This window comes from Leopardus geoffroyi, chromosome A1 (assembly GCF_018350155.1).
Source record: "Leopardus geoffroyi isolate Oge1 chromosome A1, O.geoffroyi_Oge1_pat1.0, whole genome shotgun sequence".
Taxonomy (NCBI): domain Eukaryota; kingdom Metazoa; phylum Chordata; class Mammalia; order Carnivora; family Felidae; genus Leopardus; species Leopardus geoffroyi.
In genome coordinates, this window is record NC_059326.1 from 157,702,714 (window position 1) to 157,728,169 (window position 25,456).

At 40.7% G+C, this 25,456-nt stretch overlaps 1 protein-coding gene and 1 long non-coding RNA gene across 3 annotated transcripts in view; one reads left to right on the forward strand and one right to left on the reverse strand.

The window, feature by feature from the left end:
• Nucleotides 1-3,936, reverse strand: part of ELL2 (elongation factor for RNA polymerase II 2) — a 73,139-nt gene extending 69,203 nt beyond the window's left edge. The window contains exon 1 of the mRNA XM_045498702.1: nt 3,603-3,936. Within this exon, the coding sequence (XP_045354658.1) occupies nt 3,603-3,749 (147 nt within the window). The 5' untranslated portion in view covers nt 3,750-3,936. The remainder of the gene's footprint in view (nt 1-3,602) is intronic.
• A 225-nt stretch (nt 3,937-4,161) lies between these two features.
• Nucleotides 4,162-25,456, forward strand: part of LOC123608596 — a 78,880-nt gene continuing 57,585 nt past the window's right edge. Inside the window, exons 1-3 of one of the 2 annotated variants that reach the window (XR_006717327.1) lie at nt 4,162-4,325; nt 22,300-22,370; nt 22,928-22,993. This is a non-coding gene — a long non-coding RNA (uncharacterized LOC123608596). The remainder of the gene's footprint in view (nt 4,326-22,299; nt 22,371-22,927; nt 22,994-25,456) is intronic. The other variant, XR_006717325.1, reaches the window with a different exon arrangement.

The window sequence follows — 25,456 nt, forward strand, 5'->3', positions numbered from 1 at the left end:
AGGTCAAGTGGTTTAATTTATAAGAGTAAATCTAGTGTGCAAAATAATTTGGATAAAAATAACTTTCTGATGCTTAATTTGGGAAATTGTTGAAATTTCTGGCTCTTGGAAAGTCATTAGAAGAGGAGGACTAATAGTCATAACCTTGCACAGGCCAAAGCCACTTGGAGGCCACTTGTCAAGCACTGAGCATCCTCCTATCTGAGCACAAAAATGGTGGGCACAGTTTTATATGAAAATGAAAGCAATTTTCCCCCCAGAAGGAATTGGCTTGATCACCAGAAACAACTTCCCACTTAGCCAACAAGTGTCAACATATTTCGAAACAGCTGCTACAATTTCGAGTCATGAGCCCCACTTCTGATATGGATGTAAGGTATAAAGACCAAGTAATTTATCCTCCTACTGTTAGATAAAAGTCCAGCCAGATGCCTACTGCCAGCAACTCCCTGATGGGGGAGCCCTGGTCTGGCCTAGCATGGAGGAAGGTCATGAGAACACATTTGTAGGAGACCTGGCTGAACACACCAGAGGATCCTGCAGTAAGTACCAACAGTGTAGTCACCTGAAGGGTCCCTCATTTCTTTATCTTCAGTCTCTTCCCACTTTTCAACCATCTGGGATTAACATTCTTACCCCGATTCCTGCTTTTCCAAGCCCCTTACAAAGTATTTGTAGGTGAAATGACAGTGAGGCGTCGGACAGAAGCTGGTTAAGTCAGAAACAAGGCAGTGTCCAATTGCAAAGGCCAAGTCAGTTTATTTCTTCCCCCTCTCCTTGCCACTGCTTCCACCACCAGCCCTTCAGGAGAAAAGGATTACCAGGACTAACTCAATCTGCCTGGCCCTAACCTCAGAAAAGTGAAAGGACTTGAAAAAGTGTTCTCCTTCTCCCTTCTCTGCTCCTGTACATATTGATCAGACCCATTAATCTGCATGCACAGAGATGGAAAAAAGAGAGCAATAGTAAATGGCAACTGAAGTAGTTAGCAGCAGAAAAAGTAATTGACTTCCATACCTTTGACTATAAAAAGTAAAAAGAAAAAAAAAAAAATCAAGAACTAAGTGGTGGGTCCCGAGAGAATTTTTGATTTCCTGTTTCTTGGAAGACACTGGTATATAAATGTGAAGGTTTCTGGAGTCAAAGGACTCCAACCTTAATCCCATGCATATGAACACTAAGGTGTACGAGGCAGAAATGAAGGTAGAAAAAACACTCCCTTCCTGGGCCCCAGCAGTCATGCAGATCATTGAACACTGGAAGCCTCTGGCACCTCACATTGCTGAGCACTATCCTTTCCCGGTGTGGCTCTCCTCATCCACCTCTTCCCTACCAAGTGTACAGAGTCTGTCAATCTTGCTGTAATCAACTGTACAATTTCCCTATTGTTCCCCCAAGGTGGATGGTGGCCTACTGTCCTCATAGATGAATCTCCCTACCCTCTATGTGTCAGTCTTTTTTTTGACTGGAAGTTGGCCTTCTCCTGCTGGCTTCTTCCTCTTCAGCCTATGTGTTTTTCTCTTTACACCCCTGACCTACCTTCTTTCCAGTGCCGTTCCTTCCCACACCCTCCCTTTGGAACTGGCAAGCTTATCTCTCCATCTTGCAGGGCTGAGTTTCTCTCCATTGTCTGCCTCTGTCCCTCTGCTTGCCTATCTGGCTTCCCCCCATATGGGCCTCCTACTCCATGCTAGTTGCTGGTCTTTCCTTACAGGTATACCAGTCTGGAAGCAGTTATTGACATATGCAGTTTTGTATTTCTTATATCTCCTTGCATTCCTATTACTGGCTGCAACTATCTTCCCAGCCACAAATGAGACTCTTTTTCCCTAGGATTTCACAGTGTGTAGAAAGGTCCCCCCCCCCGGCCCCCCGCCCCCTACATGCACCCTTCCCTCCCCTCCTCAGTCTGAGTGTTTTTCACCATACACACTTCTCTGGTGGGTAACACATGGGCCCTGAAGTGTACATCCATGTAACCACTCAGTTCTGTCAGTGCCTTCCTGAGCAAGCTCACCTCTGTGAGTCTCTACTGTTCACACCTATACTACCAAGAGTTCATGTACTTCCCAAGCTGTTCACAACTGTGTGCTTCCCCCTGCATGCACCCATGTGTAGGGGGCTTCTCTGAAGATGAGTGTCCCCTTGCCCAGCTTCACAAGCTCCCACTGAACCACAGGGTTCACACCTCCCTTGCAGTTTTGCTTCCAAAAGCTCTGCTTTCCAAATTCCTTCTGTGTATTCCTTCTATGTATTTAGTGGGAGCTCAACAGATGTTAATTCTGTTCTCCACTTTTATCTGAATAACTATATGCGTCCGGGTATCACTCTGGCCCTCTGTGCCTGTTTCAGTTAACTGAAGCAGGTTTCCTTGGTATGGAGTGGGCTATTTGTCAGTATGCCCTGTGGGTTACATTTCCCTCCGATTGTCCCTCCCCTCAGACTAAATGTTATCCATCTCTCATGTCGTATATCCTTCCTTTTATACATCCACACACAGTACTGCATGCCCATAAACGGCTTCACTATGCACCCTGGGTTGTGGCACGTCTTTTCCGTGTCTCTCTTCCACTTTTCCCCCTCCGCCCTAACAACAAAACTCGTTTCTGGTTTGTACTCCCCAATTGCGGTGTGTGTGCGTCTACGTGAACCTTAGCTGTACTCGAGTTCCGTGTGTTAACGGGTATCTCTACCCAACGCGGTGTGGGGAGCGAGACAGGGGTCTCTGCCCAGGGTACAATGTACCTTTCCCCCACCCTCACCCTCGATCCACGTTCCTATCGCCGGGAGTCAACCCGACACCAGCGTGTCTTTTGGGTACGAAGAGCCTCCGCGAACCTTTGTCTTGTTCCTGGGTGAGCGCTGTGTGTGTGTGGCTCCCTCGTACACGGCGTTGGTCCCTCTTTGGGAAGGCGAAGCGCCCGTGTCCCCGAGTTCCTGGGAGTGCAAGGTGTGACTTCCCTTTACCCCCCGTAGGCGGGGTGTCGTGTCCCGTCCTTTGGGACTACGTGGTGTGCCCCCTCCCTCAGGGTGTGTTTGTGTCCTCAAGTCCTTGCGAGTACAAAGTGTGTCCCATCTCCATATGCGGAGCTGCTGTGTCCGAGTCTCTGCGGATCCGCGGTGTTTTTGTGTTAACACCCAAACGCGGACGGCTTATGCCCTCCGTACTTCGGAGTTCGTTACTGGTACGCCGCACCCGCTCCCCCTCCCCCGCCACAGACAGCGTAGTCATCTCCCTTGTCTCTCTGGTGCTTCCCTTCCTCAATGGGACAGAAAACGCCAGGAAACCCGCGGGCGCCGTCGGAAAGTCCCGCAGCAGCCGCGTAGCCGAGCCGAGGCTGCGGCTGCCTCGGCCCTGCCGCCAGGGGCCGCCCGCCTGCCCGTCTCCCAACGCTCCGGCTCTCGGCCGACCCGGGACGGCGGCGTCAGCGACCCTACCCGGCCCTGCCCAGCCTGCCGCCGCGGACGCTGACGGCAGCTGAGGCGAGCCACTGCTCCGCGGCCCCGCGCCGGTTGCTCGGAGCCCAGGGTGGCGCCACCGGGAGGCGACGGGCGCCCTCTCGCTTCCTCAGCCCTGCCGGTTGGCCGGCCAACCCGCTCACCTTGTGGCTCTGGTAGGTCTCGAGCGCCCGGATCGCCGTCTCGGTGAGCTTCACATGCAGTACGGTGATGTTGTCTTGTCCCAGCCGTCCGCACGACAGCCCATAACGCTGCTCCTCCCGCAGGCCCGCCGCCCCCCCTGCCGCCATCTTAAACTCCCAGGGGTGCGGACGCCGACGCCGCTCGGGCTCTAGCCTCCACTGCGGCCGCGGCTGCTAGGGCTTCTGCAGCCGCCGCCACAGCTACGGCCATCCCGCTGCTGACGTACTGTCATATACTGCGCGCAGCCAGACCTCCGGCTGCCACCGCCGCCACCCGCCCCACCCTCCGGCCCGTGCCCCGCCCCGGGCTCGTCTCATTGGCCTTGCTTCCTCACAGAACCTCCTTCATTGGCCGTCCTCCACTCTCACGGGGGCGGGGCCCAAAGTCGCTGGAGTTTTGCTCCCGGGACGGGACGTCCGAGGTGAGCGGCTGACGTCAAGGTGACGCGCCAATTTAATCACATGTGACGTCACATTTGGACCTCTTGGCTCGCCGGCCGCTATTGGTCAGGCTGCCTTCGGGGATCCCTTGTTAATTGGGTATTCACTTTGCCTGGCCTGGTAACCTAGAGTCGGAGCCCCGCCCCTTAGGAGGTGGTAGTGGAGAGTCGGGGGAGGAGGGGACTCTCTTCCTCCCCGAGTGGTCCTTGAAGAGGAAGACCCCCACCCCAAATGTGTGGCCAAGTAAGGACTTCGTCCCCCGACGGTTGCGGAAACTTGTGGGGCTGGGTGTGTGCCTGTGAGGGAGAACAAAGTAGGCGGGGTCACTGGAAAGCATCTTCTCAAAACTCAGTTTAGTGCCGTTGAGCAGATGGAATTGAGGAGAACGCCCTTCTTCATTTCACCCTAACCTTGAAATTAGTGAATCGACCCTAGGCTTTAGGAGTTGTGCTAGAATATATGTAGCACCTTAATTACAACACCATGCCTAAAGACTTAAGTGTCTTTGGTGTGGTGGGCACAATACTATAGAAAATTGAACTTCTAGTTCTTTCCCAGTTTATGCCGGGTTCTTATCCCAGAGGAACATATACCGTATCTCTGGAAGTCGCCATAGGGACAGGGTTGTGCCTTTTTATGGAATTTGGAGTATCTCCTTTCAAAGGACCATTTAAATTAGACCTGGGCTTGACCTAAATTAAAAGATACATCTACAGCTGTCATTTTTCGGCTTTGTTTGAACTCTGCCCATTTTATTCCACAGGGATGTGGGAAAACCTAGCTAGGGCTTAAGCAATTGGAGGTTAAGTAGAGGAGCTGGTGGTGTGAGGGTGTGCGGAGGCTGGGCATACTTTTCCGTTCCTCGCGGTGCTCCGTGTGTAGGCGTGGCTAAAGCAGAGAGCCTGATCCAGAGCCCTCTTCAGGCTCTGTTTGGGTAGACTGACAGGCTTCCTGTCGGAGAGCAAGAATTAACAGGGTGATGTGAAACACCAGATGAAAACAAACCATTGAAAGAATTCAAACCGTTAAAAGGCAGTGTAAAAAATTACTTTAAAAAAATTGATAACGGTTGTTGTTTCCATCAGATTGTAAAACCTTATTGTGTTTTATAGGGATTCCCCAGAAAAATTGATAGGCAGTTAAACAGTTTTTCCACCCTTTTAAATTGGATAGGGCTGTGATTTTCCCGAAAGATCCAAGTGGGAGTTTTTCATGATTCATCCCCCTACCCCCCCACCCCCCACCTGAATTAATCCCTTCCCCAGCCTACAGGTACATTGCCTTTTGATTCAGACCTTCAAGAATTGAATGTATGTAAAATGAATTACAGAACTAATTCTCCTTCCACAGAGTATAGGTTAAGTGGAAACATCTGTATTAACTGTTGGTTACATCACAGGAGAGCATTTTTAAAATTGACTTAATTTCAACCCACTAGAATTTGCTAGCTGTTAAGATATGATTAACATTTATTAACTCAGTTTACTAAAGTGTAAATTATCTTAAATTCATTGAATAGAGAAATTAAGGCAATCACCGAAAATAATTTCGTATTTGAATTATTCTTTTCTTATGTTTACTTTAGTTTAATAGGGAAGGACTGACCACATATCTAAATCTAAAACCTTAATTATCTGGGGGGGGGTGGTGAATGAGGGGGAGAGATTTGACCAGAACAAGGAGAACCTGTGTCTCAATACTTTTCTGGTGAAAGTGGGTAAATCCCTGCCCACATGTCATCTTGGCCTCTTGTTACTCAGAACTTCTTATGACACACAGAAGGTGGTGGAAGATCAAGGGTGATTTTCACTGTAGTTTTCAAATGTCTGACCTAAGGCACCTTACCAGTAACTGATTTTTTTTTCCTCTGTTGCAGTAGGAATATTTTTCTCATACCCGATTTAGTAGGTAACATATTATTTCACTGTGTAATATCTTATTATTAAGATATTAGGAATATGTTATCACTTATTATTAGTGAATTATTGTTTGTTTATATTTTTCCCCTTTTGAGCTTTTCAAATAAGGAAGGAAGCAATAACCATGTACAAAGTAATACAGTAATCTAGTACTGTGTCTCTTCATTGTGTAGTACCATTATGCTTACCTGAATCAGATGGGCAAGCTGATAAGGGTAATTGGTTTTGGGGAGGAGGACTCTGATAAAAGTTGCTCTTTGGGAAGTTTTCCAGTTTATAGATATTTTCTGTATCATTCAGAGTAAATAATTAGCAAATAATTATTGAATGCCAATTAAGTGTAAAATGCTGTCGAGGATTTAAAAATTAAACTGCATAGTCTTTTATTTAAAGGAATTTTGTCTCTAAATCTGGCAAATGGACCAATGCACTCAAAGCAAAGCAATTGAGAATTACTAAATGCTAATTTGGGTGGTGGTGGTGGTGACCAGCTCAAAAATTCAAAGAAAGAAGTCTGGAGTCAGTGGAACTTGAATCTCTCTATAGGGCTGAGTAGATTCTAGTTAAGAAGACCTGGTATAGGGGCGCCTGGGTGGCGCAGTCGGTTAAGCGTCCGACTTCAGCCAGGTCACGATCTCGCGGTCCGTGAGTTCGAGCCCCGCGTCGGGCTCTGGGCTGATGGCTCAGAGCCTGGAGCTGTTTCCGATTCTGTGTCTCCCTCTCTCTCTGCCTCTCCCCCGTTCATGCTCTGTCTCTCTCTGTCCCAAAAATAAATAAACGTTGAAAAAAAAAAAATTAAAAAAAAAAAAAAAAAAAAAAAGAAGACCTGGTATAGATGGGGAGAGACCAACTAAAAATTATCTTAATGGTAATTCTAGTTGAACACATTCATATTATGAGTGAGGAAACTGAGATTTTGTTTATTAAAAAGCACCCTATTAAAACCTGGAAAGGTAGGTCTGAATTGGCTTTTCTAGTCACTATATACACTAAGTAGCTCTTTGGGGTGCCTGGGTGGCTCAATCGGTTGAGCCTCCGACTTCCACTCAGGTCATGATCTCACGGTCTGTGAGTTCGAGCCCCACATCAGGCTCTGTGCTGACAGCTCAGAGCCTGGAGCCTGTTTCAGATTCTGTGTCTCCCTCTCTCTCTGCCCCTCCCCTGCTCATGGTCTGTCTCTCTCTCTGTCAAAAATAAATAAACATTAAAAAAAAAATACACTACGTACCTCTTTGGAATTAATAACTGAGAAGAAATAAATATTATATGATAATTTAGTGCAAAGAAAAGGCAAAAAGAAGTAAACTGATATAAGGCCTGCTTCATTTGTTATATTTAGCGTACAAAATGGAAAAAGGTCAGGGTGCCTGGGTGGCTCAGTCGGTTAAGTTTCTGACTTTGGCTCAGGTCATGATCTTGCAATTCATGAGTTTGAGCCCCTCGTTGGGTTCTGTGCTGACAGCTCAGAGCCTGGAGCCTGGAGCCTGCTTTGGATTCTGTGACTCCCTCTCTCTCTACCTCTTGCCTGCTCACACTCTGTCACTTTCTATCTCAAAGATAAACATTAAAAAAAATTTTTTTTTTCAAAATGAAAATAGGACTGTGAACATCAAAGTCTTTGCTCGTCTTGAAATGCCAGGCCATGCCTCTTTCCTGATTGCCATGTATTTAATGACCATTTCTTACTTCTCTATTGGAGCTGAGATCACCAGTTCAGATGCCTTCAGGTGTTATTAGGTTCACAAGATAAATGAAGTGGACCAGACAGTGCCACAGGGACTGAAGGTGCTGGACTGTGGTGAGCTAGGGGTGTTGAAAGAGTTTAGCAGTTTCCTAGTCCAGCTGATTTTTGTAGGGTGAACATGAAGGGGCCCAGTGTTGTCCAGTTTTTAAAGAAAACTTGAAAATCTCAGATTTTTATGTGAGCTTTCTGATTTCTACTTGTTGGCACCTACCTGAAATTTTCCATAAACATTTTGTGAATATTTAAAAAAACTCTTTGGGCCTCAGGTAACCCACAGCTTTCTGGTTTTCAACCTTTGCTTTAATGATTTCCAGTGCACAAGGCCATTCTTTCTTATACCTGTCTTGGTAGTTTTGTGAGTGTTTCTTTAAGGTACCTATAAAACAATTCCTACTAATGTCTTAATATAATGCATGGGCTCCTGTTAGGAAAAGAGCACACATAACCTTCTAGAATTACAGCAGAGGAGCTCTCTGGAAGAAGAATTTCCAGGTGGAACTTCTTCCCCTTGGAAGTCTCTCTCCTTTTTTTTTTTTTTTTTTTTTTTTGACGTTTTTTTTTTTTTTATTTATTTTTGGGACAGAGAGGGACAGAGCATGAACGGGGGAGGGGCAGAGAGAGAGGGAGACACAGAATCGGAAACAGGCTCCAGGCTCTGAGCCATCAGCCCAGAGCCTGACGCGGGGCTCGAACTCACGGATCGCGAGATCGTGACCTGGCTGAAGTCGGACGCTTAACCGACTGCGCCACCCAGGCGCCCCTGGAATTCTGTCTCCTTGATGCCTCATGTCCCCATTATGTTTGACCTTTTACCATTACACTGCTCTCCTTTCAAGGACTTCCCTAATTCTGTGCAAAAAGTCTCTTCCTATCCTTAGACATAAGTGAAGTAGGAGCTCTATGGTTTTAAAAGAAATTCACTAAATATTCATGGAGAAAGTGAAATACCTACAGGAGAGACATAAATATTTGTTGCCTAAACACAGATTTTAAGCTAAACAATTATTATATCATGTGTGATTATTTTCTACTCCACTCCTTTTAAGTGTAAGAAATGTCACATTGTGTTGCTTATCATCATCATCATCATTGCTAAATCTGGCTCTAAGCACCCCCCCCCCCCATCTCACTGTGTGGTAGAACAATAAATCCACAGGTGTTACAAAGGTCCCAGAATATATGGGGAAGACTATCTGGTCTATGTCTATCACTGCTGATGTAATTCATGAGAAGCTCAAAAATTTCCCTTCAGGAAAGGTTTATTGGGTATGATCTAGATGGAAGGAACCAGATGACCTGAATTGAAACTGGGCTTATGTAGCAAACATACTGGTTTTACTTAGATTATGTATTTATTTGGCAGTTGGGTTGACGGTGGCACTGATGGAAATTATAGAAAGGGAGACTGAAACTCTAACTGCTGCTTGACACAAAATATATATGATGATGGTCCATTTGATTTTCTGGAAGGTATGCGCATCTGGGAACCTTGCTGAGACTGGCAACTTTGGGGGACCAAGTCTAACCTTCTCCAGGTGTGGTCTTTCTAGAGGAGCTGAAAGGGGACTTGGGGTATAGTCTTCCTGGAATTGGCAGCCTTTGCCCTTCCTCATCCCGGGGGAAGCTATTTAAACTCTAGACTTCTACCTCTACACTCTCTTAGTCTCTAAAGTCTTTTCCTTCTCTTAGGACAGTAGGGTTCTTCTCAAAAGTTGTGATGTGGGAGTGAAGAAAGTACTCCTCACCACACTTTTATCCTCCCCTCCAGTTCAGATCCCTTCTTCTTGGTGGAGCTGAGTAGAGAAGGCTAGGTGGGCAGAGCTGTCACTCAATCTTCCAGACATACCAAAGACAAAACTCTGAGAGGGCGATGATCGGTATTCACTAATACTTCTTTGACCTGCTTTCCCTCTTTGTTGCTTGCCTTCTCCTACTTGAAAAGCAGTCTCAAGGAAGCTGTATGTTCTTTGGAAGCAAAAGTCTCAGAGTTAATTCTCCTGCACACGAGGAAAGTTCTCCCCTCCCATACTGATTGAGAAACAAGTCCTGTCCATAGAATTGCACACTATAGTGACCAAAGTGTCCCTTTCTTGCACATAAGAGTTGTTTTTATGGCTTTTCAATGCAATTCAAGATGCCCTGAAAGGTGTCAAGTAAGTTCTGAAAAGGGGAAGGGTGATAGAGTGACCTCACAATTCTTATTGTTTCCATGTTGTATTGTACTAAAAAGGAACACAAATGTATATCTGAATAAACTGAGAAAGTAGGAAGACTAGAGGAGACAAAACACCTCTTCACCTTTTCACTTTTAAACATGCTAATAGTGAGCCAGATGCCATCAACATGAAGAACAATATTGATAATTAATAATAGCTTATTTTTTTAAGAGTTTGATTTTAAGTAATGTCTACACCCAAAACTCAAACTCACAACCCTGACATCAAGAGTCATATGCTCCACCAACTGAGCCAGTCAGGCCCTTCTCTAATAGCTTATTCTTGATGGAACTTTACAGCTTAAAAACAACAAAGTTCCATTGTGTTTTTGAATTTTCTCCCTATTCTGTGAGGTAGCCATTGTTTTATATATTCATTTTACCTTTGAGGTACCTGAGACTCAGAGACACTGTTGGTTTTGTTGTTGGTCTTGAAAGTAAAACTAAGTTGAAGAGGGCATCTTTTGGGATGAGCACTGGGTGTTGTATGGAAACCAATTTGACAATAAATTTCATATATTAAAAAAAAAAAAAGTAAAACTAGTCGTTTGAGTCACCTACCCCCCCACACACAAACATCAAATATCATATTAAATAGTAAGATGGCAAATAAAGTGATCAATTCATCTTAGGTTCATTATAATTAGCATATTGACTTTACTGAGATTTATGAAAACTAATTCTATTTTTTTGTTCAGCATAGATAATTTGTGATATATTAGAACCTCAGTATAATAAATATGCATAGTATGTGGACACCCATTTGAAAATGCTCATATTATAATTTTAAATTATAAAGGTTTACAGTAGTTGTATCTTTGTTTTTATTGAATGTTGCTCCTATCTATGATTTATTTGATAATGAGTCTTTGTTGAAAAGCACAATCCCCAATAATATCACTGTTCCCATGGGAAAATGATACTTTATGACCTGGTTTCTAGAACATGTTATGGTGAAAAGCACAGAATAAATATATCACACATATAAATTCAGAAGTCTTTTTGTTTCTACTTAAAGAATTAGAATTGCAGCTGCCTTGATTCCATTTTGTTTTTAATCAAGTATCATATTTATCATCTTCGATCTTTTGATCTGTTATGGCCTACTATTTTGGGAGCTTTTGCCATTGCTTTGGATTTTGGAAATTTAAGAGTCAACATGACCCTTACAGGATAAAATATTTACAAAATTAGAAACAAAGCAGGGCAAAGTATGAAGATGAGTGTTATTAGATGAGAAGTACCATAAAGGCACTAATTCAGTGGTATAGGAAGTTCTGGATTGCTAGAACATATTCAGCTTAGGTGTTGGTGTTGGGTGTTGGGAAAAGCTTCATGGAAAAGTTAGCTTTGGAACATCAGAGATTTGTAGCTGTGATAATGAGATTATTGAAACATTCCTTTTTTCTTTCTTTTTTTTTTTTTTTTTTTTAAAGATACTGGCCCTGTTTTCTTTTTAATTTTTTTTTTCTTTTAACATTTATTTATTGTTGAGAGACAGAGACAGAGTGTGAGCAGGCAAGGGACAGAGAGAGAGGGAGACACAGAATCTGAAGCAAGTTCCAGGCTCTGGGCTGTCAGCACAGAGCCCATTGTGGGGCTCGAACTGACAAACCGTGAGATCATGACCGGAGCTGAAGTCAGATGCTTAACCAACTGAACCACCCAGGTGCCCCTGAAACATTCCGAATTTAGGGATCTTAAGAATACTGGTTTGCTATCACAAGGTGTTTTGGTGAAAGACTGTAATCTGGTTTAACTGATATACAGGGCATATGAAAGCCGTTGTGACAGATGCAGATAGAAAGATGTGTTGATGACAGATTGTGAAGAGAGTTTTCATTATTTTTTTTTTTAATTTTTTTTTTCAACATTTATTTATTTTTGGGACAGAGAGAGACAGAGCATGAACGGGGGAGGGGCAGAGAGAGAGGGAGACACAGAATCGGAAACAGGCTCCAGGCTCTGAGCCATCAGCCCAGAGCCCGACGCGGGGCTCGAACTCACGGACCGCGAGATCATGACCTGGCTGAAGTCGGACGCTTAACCGACTGCGCCACCCAGGCGCCCCGAGAGTTTTCATTATTGAATTAAGTACTATGGACTTTTATCTGTGAGCAGTGCAGAACCATTGGCATCTTCTGACCAGATAGTGATATACTCTAATCCATAGGTTAGGTCTATCCAGATGATAGCAGTATGATTAATGAATTGGAATGGGGGAATACTGGAAAAAGGAAGCTAAATTAGAAAGGCAAAAGGTAATGAGGCCTATGCTAGGATATTGATAATGGGAACAAAGAAGAGAAGAAGGATATGAAAGACTTTCTGAAAGCAGAGTTGACTGATTTGACAGCTTTATTTGGGCATGAGAGGTGAGTGAGCATGAGGAACCAAAAATAAGTAGTAGCTTCAAGTTTGTTTGCTAGAAGATAGTATTGATTTGAAAACAAATAAGGAAATCAGAAGGGGGAGCTGATTTAGGTTAGAGGTGGTGGTACAATATATGAGTGAAAATGTTCAGACATTTGGAATTGTGGGCCTTAGGCCTCGGAGTCAGTCCCACTGAAATAATAGTAAGAGTCATAGAACTGGACAAGTCTTCGGAGGGAAGTTTTGAGAAAAGAAGAGGAGGAGAAGAAAAAGAACAGGGGAGTGTACCCAAACTACACCTACTATAAGGGCTGTACACCTCTTTCACACTGAGAACCATGGCCATGGTGGGCCACTGTTACAGGAGAATTTAATACCTACGATATGTATGTATCCCTGTATATATTTCCAAGATTTTCCCAGTAGTACCATCATTCTCAGTCATTTACATTCAAATGTATTTTGGAGTGGGAAAAAAAAAGAGGGTAGGAAATTAACAGGTGCTTCTCAGGCATTGCGCTTATTTAGGGTACACCCATGGGAATGTGTTGACCTTGGACACTTTATCCATTAGATATATTATGACAGAAAGTAAGTGTTGTAGGCAGTAATGGGGTAGCCTGAAGGCACATTGATCTGAAATGTACAGGGAACATGAGATGACTGGGGAGAGAATAAGCAGGGCGACCAATGATCAGAGGTGGCTGTATATATCATTTGGAAGGTGAAATAGAGTACTATCAGTCGAATAATGACAGTGTGAAGCTGAAGTGATAATTTGCAAAAAGAATTTAGTAAGAGGTCATTGCTGTTGGTAGTAGCCGCATACTTACTGAATAAATTTCGTTGGGTGTACCTTGTACTTAAAGTGATAATGCCCCCTTTAAGTTGTCGGAGCAAATTATTTTAATGATAACTTATTAACAGAAATGTTTTTGTTTTGTGTTTGTGATCTTGAAAGCAAGGCCATTAAAATTAATAAGTTGCTCTCTGTTTTTGATTCTGTCCTTCTAATCTTTACCTTGAATAAATCACTTCTCTTATGTGTAAAATGATTTAGGTGATTTAAATATGCTGGGTATTTGAATTGTGATTTATCTTCAGGATTTCTCAATTGAGCCAACATTAAAAAATGTAAAAGGTATAAGGTATGATATGATTTACCTGCCAAAGAGTTTTAGCCTCTAACAGGGATATTCACATTTCTTAAAAACAACAACTGTCCAGAATGTTAATGATTTGTTATAACTCTGACTCCTGGTGAAAATACTGGTACTACAGTCAGTGGATTGTATCAAACTTCAATAGTATAGAAAGCTAAGCAGCATGATGTAACTTTGTTAAATGTTGACAAATTGTACATGGAAGAAGAGGTCTGTCCTATGTAATTTTCACTTGGTCAGTATCTTTGCTTCATTTTTAGGTTCCTGAACCTTTAAAAAAAGGTTTTTATTTTGTGATTTAAAAATTAACCTTTTTTGGGTGTGCCTGGGTGGCTCAGTCAGTTGAGCATCTGGCTTCGGCTCAGGTCATGATCTCACAGTTTGTGAGTTCGAGCCCTGCGTTGGGCTCTGTGCTGACAGCTTGGAGCCTGGAGCCTGTTTCGGATTCTGTGTCTCTCTCTCTCTGTTCCTCCCCTGCTTGTTCTCTGTCTCTCTCTGTCTCTCTCTCAAAAATAAATAAATATTTAAAAAAATTTAAAAAATTAACCTTTTTTGTTTTACATACTCACTCTAAACATATAGGTTTCAGGGTGCCTGGGTGGCTCAGTCGGTTAAGCATCCGACTTCAGCTCGGGTCACAATCTCGCGGTCCGTGAGTTCGAGCCCCGCGTCGGGCTCTGGGCTGATGGCTCAGAGCCTGGAGCCTGCTTCCGATTCTGTGTCTACCTCTCTCTCTGTCTCTCCCCCGTTCATGCTCTGTCTCTCTCTGTCTCAAAAATAAATAAACGTTAAAAATTTTTTTTTAAAAAAAACAACAACAAAAAAAAACACATATAGGTTTCAACAGATAGATGTTATTTTTTAATATTTGCCAAAAAAGAAACATGCCATTGTAAACTTACTTTAAAAATAGAAAATTTGAGGGTTTTTTTTTTTTTTTGGTTTACAATGACAGATATCTCTGAAAGTTTACTGTAAAGTATTCAAGTGTTAGTTCAGAATAAACTCTTTAAAATTTATTTTTAATTTACATATGGTAAAATTTACTTTTTTTTATACATTTCACAAGCAGGGCAGTTCTGTCACCCCCAGAAAACTCCCTCGTGCTGTTCCTTTGTAGTCAGACTTTTCTTCTTGACTCTTGTGACAACCACTGATGTGTTCTCTATCCCTATGGTTTTGCTTCTCTAGAATGTTGTATGAATGGACTCATACAGATGTAGCCATTTCAGTGTAACTTTTTGCACTTAGCATAATACATTTGAGATTTATCCATGTTGTTGCATGTATCTGTACTTTGTTCCTTTTTATTTACTGATCACTATTTCATTGTATGCATGTTCCACAGTTTTTAGCCACTAGTTGAAGAACATTTATTTGCATCGTATTCAGTTTTTGGTGATTTGGAATAGAGCCACTATAAACATTCACAAATGATTTTTATGTCAACATAAGTCTTTCTTCTCTTGGGCAAATACCTAAGAGTGGAATTAACTGCATATAGTAAGTGTATATTTACCTTTTAAGAAACTGCCAAACTGTTTTCCAAAGTGGCAGTACTGTTTTGCATTTGAGTTCAGGTTTCTCTGCATACTAACCAGCATTTGGTATTGTTAGTCTTTTGGTTTTAATTTTAGTCATTCTACAGGGTCCATATTAGTATCATGTCGTGGTTTAACTTGAATTCCCCTAATGACTAATGATGTAGAGCATCTTTTCATGTGCTTATTTACCATCCTCATATCTTCTTTGCTGAATTGTCTTTTCAAATATTTAGTCCATTTTTAAAATTGGGTTGTTTGTTTTCATATTGTTGAGGTCTGAAGATTCTTTATATAATCTGGATATAAGTTCTTTGGCAGATAGGTGATTTGCAAATGTTTTGCTCCAGTCTGTGGCATATTTTAAATTCTTTTAAAGCATCTTAAGCAGGGGGACCTGGGTGGCTCAGTCAGTTAAGCATCTGACTCTGGATTTCTGCTCAGGTCATGATCTCACAGTTTGTGAGTTCGAGCCCTGTGTAGGGCTCTGCACTGACAGCGCGAAGCCTGCTTGGGATTCTCTTTCCCTCCCTCTTTGCCCCTTCCCCGCTCATGTATAAGCATTTTCTCTCTCAAAATAAATAAATAAACTTTAAAAAAAGTGTCTTATGCAAAGCAAAATGTGTCTTTATAGGGCAAAATTTTTTTTTTTTTAATTTTGATGAAGTCCAGTTTATAAGTTTTTTATGGATAGTGCTTTTGGTGTTATATCTAAGAACTCTGCCTAGCTAAAAGTCACAAAATTTTTTGCATCTATTTTCCCTAATGTGTTATAGTTTTACATTTACACTGAAGTCTGTAGCTCATTTTGAGTTAATCTTTGTGTAAGATGTGAGGTATATGTCTAGGTCCTTTTTTTTTTTGCGTATAGATTTGTACAAAGTGGATGATCTTTTCTCTATTGAACTGCTTTTGCATCTATGTCAAAATTAATTGATCATAGTATTTATGATATGGTTGTATTTCTGGACTCTCTATTCTTTATTGATCTATGTGTCTATCCTTTTGCTAAATACCACACAATGTCCTTATCATAGCTTTATAGTAGAATTAGCTTTCAACCATCTCTGGCAGAAACAAGTTCTCTGCAGCACACTAGTCAAATTCCTTTTCAATTTTCTTCCAAACAAATAGATTATTCCTACTATCTTCATTCAGTTTACATATTCATTATAAATTCAGCGTGGGCTGTGGTCATACTTCTTATATCCCTTTCCTAGATAGAGAAAAAGCTGTGGACTATGGTATTCAATTATAGCAATCTCTGCATCACCATCAAACTGCAAAATTTTTAAAAAGAACCATTTTCTATGCTGCTCATCTACAGAAGTTCTGATGGGCTTCCCCTCCTCTTACAAACCCGCCACCCAGCCTGAGCTGCCTGGACACCCTAACCCCCATTGACAGCCAGCTTCCTGTCTGGTGTAGTGGCGGTTGGTAGAAACCAGCTGTCATGATTCATCCCATTTAAGATTTCTGCCTTTTGAGAAGTGACATTAATAGAGCCAGGCTGAATGATGTCTGATTGAGAGAATTTTATGAAAGAGGTTTGATTTCTGGTGCCTCAGCAATTGAACTTTTTATTTTTTAACAGGTACCTTCCAGTTTCCAGAGTATGTATGAGCTCAGTTAGATAGATAAATGTTTTCATCAAGTGTTTGAACCAGCTGTTAGTTCTTCCTGAAAAACAAACAGGCATGGAAACTTCTGTAAAAAAGTTCTTGCATTACCAATTCTTTAATAATTACATAAGCTTTTAGACTTCTGATATTCTCCAAAAGGCAAAAAAATTCTCTGCCCAAGGTCTTGTTACATTTTGGATTTGGTGAAAGAATTCTCAGGTGCCTAAGGGATAACCTCACATACCATGAGGACATGGCTTTTCTCTTGGAATGCTGAAGCCAATTTCATGCCTTCTCATTTTTGGGGGGTCATTTTGTCAGTTCTCAAGAACTTCATCTTAAGATGAACTTAAGAATATTATTTAAAAGCAGAATATTTGTTAGGAGGTTGAAGAAATTTGCAACCATAGGGACAAGTTTTTGTGCTAGTTGATCAGTAAATACACTGAAAAGAACAATAAAAGAAAAATAAATGGCAAAATACTGATAAGGGAAAAGTGCACTAGGTTTTGAGTTACCTAAAATTAACATTATCCTCACTTTTAGGAATATGAGAGAACATGATAATGAAAGAGAAAGACAGCGATTAATTTGGGGAGGTAACAATTCTGGTACCAGTTGTGTGCAGGGAGTGGGAAAGAGAGCCTGTTACTGCAGCCTTGTACTGGGTGCTCAGATTTCTGTAGCAGTGCTGTATTGCATCTATACTATATGCTGAATCATGCACCTAAATATGAAAAGTCAAATTGTGGCTGGAATTTTTCTAGTACTAACAAGTACTGGTTTTCTATAGCCAGTCAAAGTTATGCTAGAAGTAGAACATTTTATAACATTTGGTAGTAACAAGTGATTTTTAGCTTTGTATCGGTGATACCCTAGGGCAGAAGTTATCAAACTTTAGTGTACATAAGAATCCCCTGGGGAACTTGTTAAAACTTAAGGTCCCTGGGCTCTAGCCCTCAAAGGTTTGATTTAGTAGGTCTGGGGAGTGGTCAAGAATCTGCATTTTAACAACAACCTCACTCCATTTGGTACTCTGAGTCATCTCTCAAGAAGTTGCAAAATTCCCCTAGGAAAAAGTATTGTCCCTCAACTGAATTTTTAAAATACTATTTCACTTAGCATAGTAGGTGTTGTGAAACTTAATGACTGAGTGTCAGAGTTCCAAAGAGGTTAGCACTAACTAGATTCCCCAGGTGTGAACTAAGATATAACATGCAATGAACAGTGTACACAGACTTAAGTTAGATTTCTTTCAATTAGAAATTATTAGTTACACAATTTCCATTTCCAGGTCATCTGTGCCTCCACAGATAGTATTAGATAAGGGAGGTAGACCAGGAATAGATACCTAGGGAATTTCACAAGGTTCTTTATAATCATTTATTGCCTACTGTGCCCTTAATGATGTTAGTCAGGATCCCATTAAATTAACTGTGAATATACTAATTGGTCCCTTGACGTTAGCTAGGGGGTATCAAATTCTGTGGCTCCACCCCATTCTGGTCATATAGGAGACAATGTAGAAATTGTTGCCTGTGTAAGGGTTCTTTTCTTTCTGGGGTCAAGGCATCTGTGGGCCAAGAGAGATTTCTTAAAACATAGCAGGCATCCCTAGAGAATCTTCCTCTAATTCAGACAGGCACCTATGACCTACTTTTAAAAGTAATTTGAAAATCCCATCAAACATAAGCAATCAAAATTCAGATTCTCTATCAGTATTCTGTACACCTAGCATGGCATCATTTCCATCTGCCCATACCAATGGCTTAAATATATTTTGGACAGGGCTTTCTTCTGTCTTTGTAGCTAAAACAGAACATTTCTAGTTTGTGGATTCAAAGCAGGTATACAAACAAATACGATATGATGTAAATTGTTTTTTTCTGTACACGAGAAGGGAATCAAATTTGCTAACTTGGTATTGCAGTTGCAGAATTAAAACACCTAAGCCAGAGCTTATTTCTCCTTATTTGAAGCCTGGAGTTTGGGTTTATAAATGTAACTAGCTTATGTGAACCTTTTTTAACTTTTCAAACCAAAACTGACAAGACAAAGTGTTTCACAGAAACTTCCAGAGTTGGAAGGTACTTTAAAGAACATCCAGTCCCATCTCTTACCTAATTTTTGAAACTTATGTTGCTTGTACTTTAACTCTCGCACTAAATTGTAGCTTCTTAAGGGGAAGTTTCCTACTCATATGCATTTCTAATCACCCTGAGATTGTTCAGCTTCTTGAAGAGGAAGGCTTCATTTTGCACAGTTGGCCTAAATAAATATTTGTGAATTTGATCAATAAATTGGCAGATGGGTTTTTTTCATTCCCTATTTTCATATTGCACAGGTTTGGCTGCCACATTTGCTCAGTTTAGATCCTTGCCCTGTCCCTTGCCAGGTGTATGACCTTTGACAAGTTACTTAACCTCTCTGTACTTTAGTTTTCTGTAAAATGGCCTTCAATAAATGATAGCATGTTCCTGATCACTACCAGCAGAACTTGCTGTCTGAATTTTAATCATTTCAGGGTATGTTCTGTCTAGAAAATATAGTGGGAATACAGAAGTTACCTGAAAGCTGTTGAAAGTATGAAAAATTAAGAGTTACAATTATTTAGTATGTACATACTGGATATACTTTATTAGGATAAATTCCTCATGATTGTAAGTCAAGTCACAACTGTAATAAGGAGTTTTTAGGCTGCTTCAACTCACCTTCCTACAACATAATATGGAAATCACTGGTTTAAAAAACAAACAAACTTCATGATTCAGTTAACAAAGTCAAGATATGTAGGCTCATGTGGATCAGAGGAGCAAATTAATTGGGTGTTTAGAGTCTGATATGTTGTAATGAATTGGGTTATCAGGTGGTGACTTAATTAGGCTATTGAATGAATTAACACCCCTGAAATGTGGGAAATTCGCACTTAGCTTTCTCACTTCTGTCAGGGGGCTGGTGGCAGTATCCAAAAGATCAAGATACATTTCTGAAAAAAAATCCAGGTGGTTCATATTACAGAATAGCAAGTATCAGAGGCATTAGGGCCCTATCATATAATGGTGATAATGTCCCCTATAATATTCACTATGGACAAACTGGGAAAATACAGAGAAATAGAAAGAAGAAGAAAATTAGAAGAAAATTAAAACCACCAGTAATCTCATGCCCTAAAACAACAATTACTGAGAACTTTATATTGAGGAGGGCACCTGTAGGATGAGCACTGGGTGTTGTATGGAAATCAGTTTGACAATAAATTTTATATTAAAAAAAAAACTTTATATACCAGCTCTTCCTAGCCACAATTTTATTTATTTATGAGATTCAAACTGGGATCATTCTACAAATAAAATTTTGTATTTATCCCATTAAGCAAACTCACTGAGAGCATCTTTCTAGAAAAAAAATACTCTTTAAATTTTGCTTTCTCATTAGTTATATATGAGGTATACTCAATAATATTATTAGTTCAAGATAAAAGATTTAAGTAAAAGGAAGATTGATACTGCCCAGAGTAGAGAAAGAAGAAAATGAAGAATAACGTGTTTTATTACTGAATATGACTTTTTTATTCATTAATATATTTATGGAAATAGTGCTTCAGAGGAAAGTGGTTTAAGTTCACTACTGACCTTTTAGGGAGTGGCTCAATAAGTAATAATTCTATGAATGGATTAAGGGAGAGTTTAACATATAGCAACTATAAATATAGTCCTTAAATCCTTAAATCATTTCTCTTTCTCTCTCCCTAAACTTATTCCAAAGCCCCACTTTTTTTTTCCCTATTCTGCCACTTAGGAACTTTAACTTTTAAAAGCATAGGAAGTGTTACAGTTGGTCATATCTTTGACTTTAAAATGTAGAAAATATGGAAGCATACCTGGGTAATAGTATAAATACAAAGAATTAGGAGATATGTGCTTACATTCTCGGCATTGGCTTATTTCCATGGTGGAAAGTCTCCTTTAAAGAGAGAGACAGGAAAACATGTTGGTGAGGGATTCCTGGAGCCATCTTACAATAAAGGCTGTTTTGGTACCCATTAGAGTTCACCACTGGGCCCATGCATCTGCCATGCAGATGCTGGCAGTTCATCTTTTGATTCCCAATGACCTCTGCAGTACTGACTACATGATTTTCCAGGCCTAATGCAAAGTGAAAATATATGGAGTCCCTCCTTCAAAAGTCAATAAAATTAAAATATAAAGCTTTTTCCTTTCTTCCACTGTCTTTTTCTCTATCTGTAATGATGTTTTTATTTGTTATTTAATGTTTCATGTCCTTAGGCATGGGGATACTCCCCCAGCAAATGCAGATTCTCACAGAGTCCCATTCTGTACCTAAGCACACATACCACCCACTCACTTCTTGGATTCCCTCCCACCAGCCACTGGACTGGCCTATGTCCTGGCAAGAGGTAGGGAAGTCATGCCAAGTATCTCCCCTTCCCCTAGGCATGCCACCTGTGGGAACCCATGGTGGATGGGGGACCTCTGAAGGTAGTACAATCTCGATGCTGGAACATGCTGGGTACCTGGATCAGCAGTAGATGAGAGACTTTCTTCCACTTATATGATGATCACCCCATGGTGCTGTCAGTCTGGGATGTGGATGACTGTCAATAAACCTCCCTGAGTTGTCTCAGGGAGCAAGAGGGCCCATCTGTTTGTGCCCAGAGGGACTGGAGACCAGCAGCATTACTGGATGAGGACCTGGAGGAGTAGGGTCCTGAAGTGCCAGGGCAGCTGAGAACCCATCCCTATAAGGTGGGGAAGTATGATAGTGGTTGGCAAGCTGAGGCTCCAAGCTCCCAGTGCATGCTGTTTAGTCTCTTAGGACTTCACTTAGAAAATTCAAACTCAAAGATAAAATTATTATTTAAAAAAAATTATTTTGAGAGAGAGAGAGAAAGCCCACAAGTTGGGGAGGGGGAGAGAGAAGGAGAGACAGAATCCCAAGCAGCCTCCTCACCATCAGTGCAGAGCTTGGCTCAAACTCATGAACTGTGAGATCATGACCTGAGCCGAGATCAACAGTTTGACACTTAACTGACTGTGCCATCCAGGCACCCCTCAAAGATAAAATTATTAAGTATTTCAAGGCAGAGTATTAACCTCATGTTGGAGGAAGGTCTTCTAAGCTAATACCCTATGTGGCTGAAATGGCTGCATACCAATGAAGCAAACAGACCGTGAGCTTCTGGAATAACGTTTCTGACACTACTTGAATATCACTTTTATTTCTTATATATCAATGCTTCTAAACTTTAATGTGCATGTGAATAATATGCGAGGTTCTTGTTAAAATGTGGATCCTAATTTAGCAGGTCTGGGGCCTGAGATTCTGCATTTCAGACAAGTTCCCAGTGGATGCCATAGCTGGTCTAGGAACCACCTTTCTACACCTGCCTCCCTTAAAAATATTTTATTTGGAAATTATTATAGACTCACAAGAAGTTACAAAAATTGGAGACTCCTGTATACTATTCTCTTAATTCCCAATGGTGACATCTTATATGTAACACAAATACAATATGTGATATGACTATAATATAATATTAAAACCAGGAAATTGACATTGGTACTGTAAGATAGCAAAAACAATATAATTTAGTAACAAGTTTGATGTCTTTTTTCAAAGGAAAACCATTCATGAATTGAAGGAATACAGTGTCTCACAAACAGTGGAACATTGTTCCTGAGAGATTTGGGGTAAGAGCGAGTTTTATACAATGTTACAAGAGGCAAATGGAAGCAGGGCATGGTTGGTTAGGATGTTGGGGATTTCCTTGTAAGTCAAACAGTTTCTATTTTCTAGAGTAAGGTAAGCTAGCTAAAGCAGAGTCTCTGGAGGATTGTCATTAGTGTATGTTAAGTTTCCTTGACAGGTGTTTCCTGTGAGAGTAGGCTGACTTAGGTGTATATTCGTGACATAGACTGGGTCACTGGGGTCTCCTCCCTTTTGTTGGTCCTGATATACAAATTTATTTTATCAGTACAGTATTGTTAATTAGACTATCGACCTGGTTCCACTTTTATCATTTTTTATTTGCATATATATTTGTGTGTGTCTGTGTGTGTCTGTGTCTGTACAGTTATAGGTAATATCATTCCATGTATAGATTTTTGTAACTACCACTGTGATCAGGATATGGAACTGATGAAGAAGAATTATTTTGTGGCCTCCCCCCACTTCCCTGAAGATGGCTATAATACATTGGGAATTCTCAATAATTCATACAATAACAATGCCTATTCTTTTCTCATAGTGAGAGTTGTCTCCAGAATCCAGCAAACCATGAGTTTGGCAGTTCTAAGTGCGCTGAAGCACTAAGGTGAGGTGAAGTTTTGGGGGCAAAAATGTTGGTCATTGGAGGGAAGTATAACATTCCTTGTCCTAGTGCCTTGCACTCATCCTGGAGGGTGCCTTGTATAAACAAAGTCAAATGCAAATTTTGGAGAATCATTTTACTTAAAAGAGACATAAGGAAAATGGGAACCAGGTATACCCAGGAGATCTCTAGGATTCAGTGTGGGAATTAGTAAATATTAATTGATAATGACAAAGTAAGATGTTCATCACTATACTGTTCAGTGAACTTGGTAATTGCTTTATCTGTGCATTAGACAGACTTCAGACTTCACACATCTTTATGATAATAAGCCTACTTCATAATGCCCCTGAAAATAAGACTTGTTAACTATGACATGCCTTGTAAATGGAAAAATATATCAGATTTTGGTAAATATGACTCATAATTATCAACTTCTCTTTTTATTTTGGTGGTATTGCCTGGTGGTTAAAGACATTACTCTTATCAACTGTGTGACCTTGGCCAAGTGACTTAACATTCCTATGACCCAGTTTTCTTATGTCTAAGTTGGAGATGAGTGTAGGACCTATCACGTAGGATTGTTGCACAGGTAAAGCACATGCGACAGTGCCTTGCAGAGTGGAAACACTCAGTATCAGTTAATGGTATTATTATTATTAGGACTAGGTCAGCCTTGAATACCTTCTATTAACAATTGCCTAAGATTTTGCTTCTTTATATCCAAACCACTGACCTCAACAACTTTTTTATATTGAACATGTGTAGATTTTTAAGGTTAGAGGTTCTTTTAAATATAACCACTCACTGTACAGACGAAAGTTAAACCTATAGGCTCTGGGTTCAAGTTCCAGCACTTACTAATTGCAGACTAATTGTGGGGCTTAGGCAAGGAACTTCCCTAAACCATAGTCTCCTTATCTATAAACAGGGAGGGTGTAACAGTATTTACCCCATAAACTTGTTGTAAAGATTAAATGAAATAATCTATATAAAGTGCTTGGCATGTAATTAGCAGGTTATTGATATTTGCTGTTATTTTTTTTATTGATATCTGGTTTTCCCAGTAAGTGTACATGGCCCAGAGTTCCAGAGTTATTGGGAGAGATGATGTTAAACCAAATATAAAAGAGCTTCTCTCCAGCCAAGTGATTGGTCACACCTTGAGGACATAGAAACTGGAGCTCCTAACAGTATAGATACCCATGTGTTACAGAGACCAAGAACTATTCCCTGATATCTATCCCTTTCTTTTTTTTAATAATTGAACTCTGCCCCGTGCCAGATTTAGGAGGTCACATGGCCAGTAGAGCCAGAAACCACACTTCCCCAGCCTGCATGTTTTTTGCCAATGGAATGGGTACAGCTTCTGTACTTCCTGACCAGTTACTCCCTAGTTCCTTGTGTCTCCCTTTCCTCTGCTGAGAATGTGATAGTGCATGGACAAGGTAGAGGACCAGCCTCTACCATGGAAGCAAGGCCGCACCCTGAGATTGATGGAGCAACAAGATTAATTTGATTCTCTGGACAACTTTATGGAGTAGACCTGCCTATGTCATATTGGCCTGCCTGTGTAGTATAGGGCTGTTAAATGAGAAAGAAGTAAATTCCTATCTTGTTGGTGCTACTGTATATTGGAGTCTCCTGGTTATAGCACTTTAGACTATATCTTAACTCATTTATCATGACCATCTCTAAAGATGTTGAATGATAAGATCCCCCAGTAACTGTGATGCCAGCAATCCAGGGACTAGCCTTTGAAAAACACACACTAATGTGCTCTAAAGATGTCACCATGTCTCTAAGCAAAATATAAGTTTTGGAAAGGGGTCTAGAATTTAGAAGATAGGAATAGCCCTTGTTAAAATTTTATTGTACTTGAACTGAAATTTGTTCAAGAATTCTGAATTAATATTCCACCTCATTTTATATTAGCAGTAGGATTACTTTTTAAGTTAAAAAATAGATTTATTAAGTTGAATACCTAAGTTGTTCTTTACATATTATTTGTAATGACCAGAAGAGTGAAAATACTTTGGTATTTCAGGCTATTTGTTGATTGTATATCATGGATACAAGGAAGAGGTAATTCTATATATGTTGACTGAGGTACCCAAGATGTATTAAGCTAAAAATAAACAAATAAATATTGCAAAAAAAAAAAAAAGCGCCAGACATAAAGAATACATGTGGTTTGACTCCATTTATTAAAAATCTGAAAATAAGAAACGTTATGCTGCTTACTATTGTGTGCTTAGGCAGTAAAATTAAAAAGAAAAACAAGAATTAAATACTCTGAAAGTCAGGAGAGTGGAAATCTTTGAGAGGGAGAGTGAAAGAGGGTGGTAATTAGGAGGAGTCTAGAGGAGAGCTTCCAAGGGGCTGGAAGTGTTTTACTTTTCTTGTAATTAATTAGTTAATTAATTAATTAATTAATTTGAGAGAGCTCGGGTGCTTGCAAGGTGG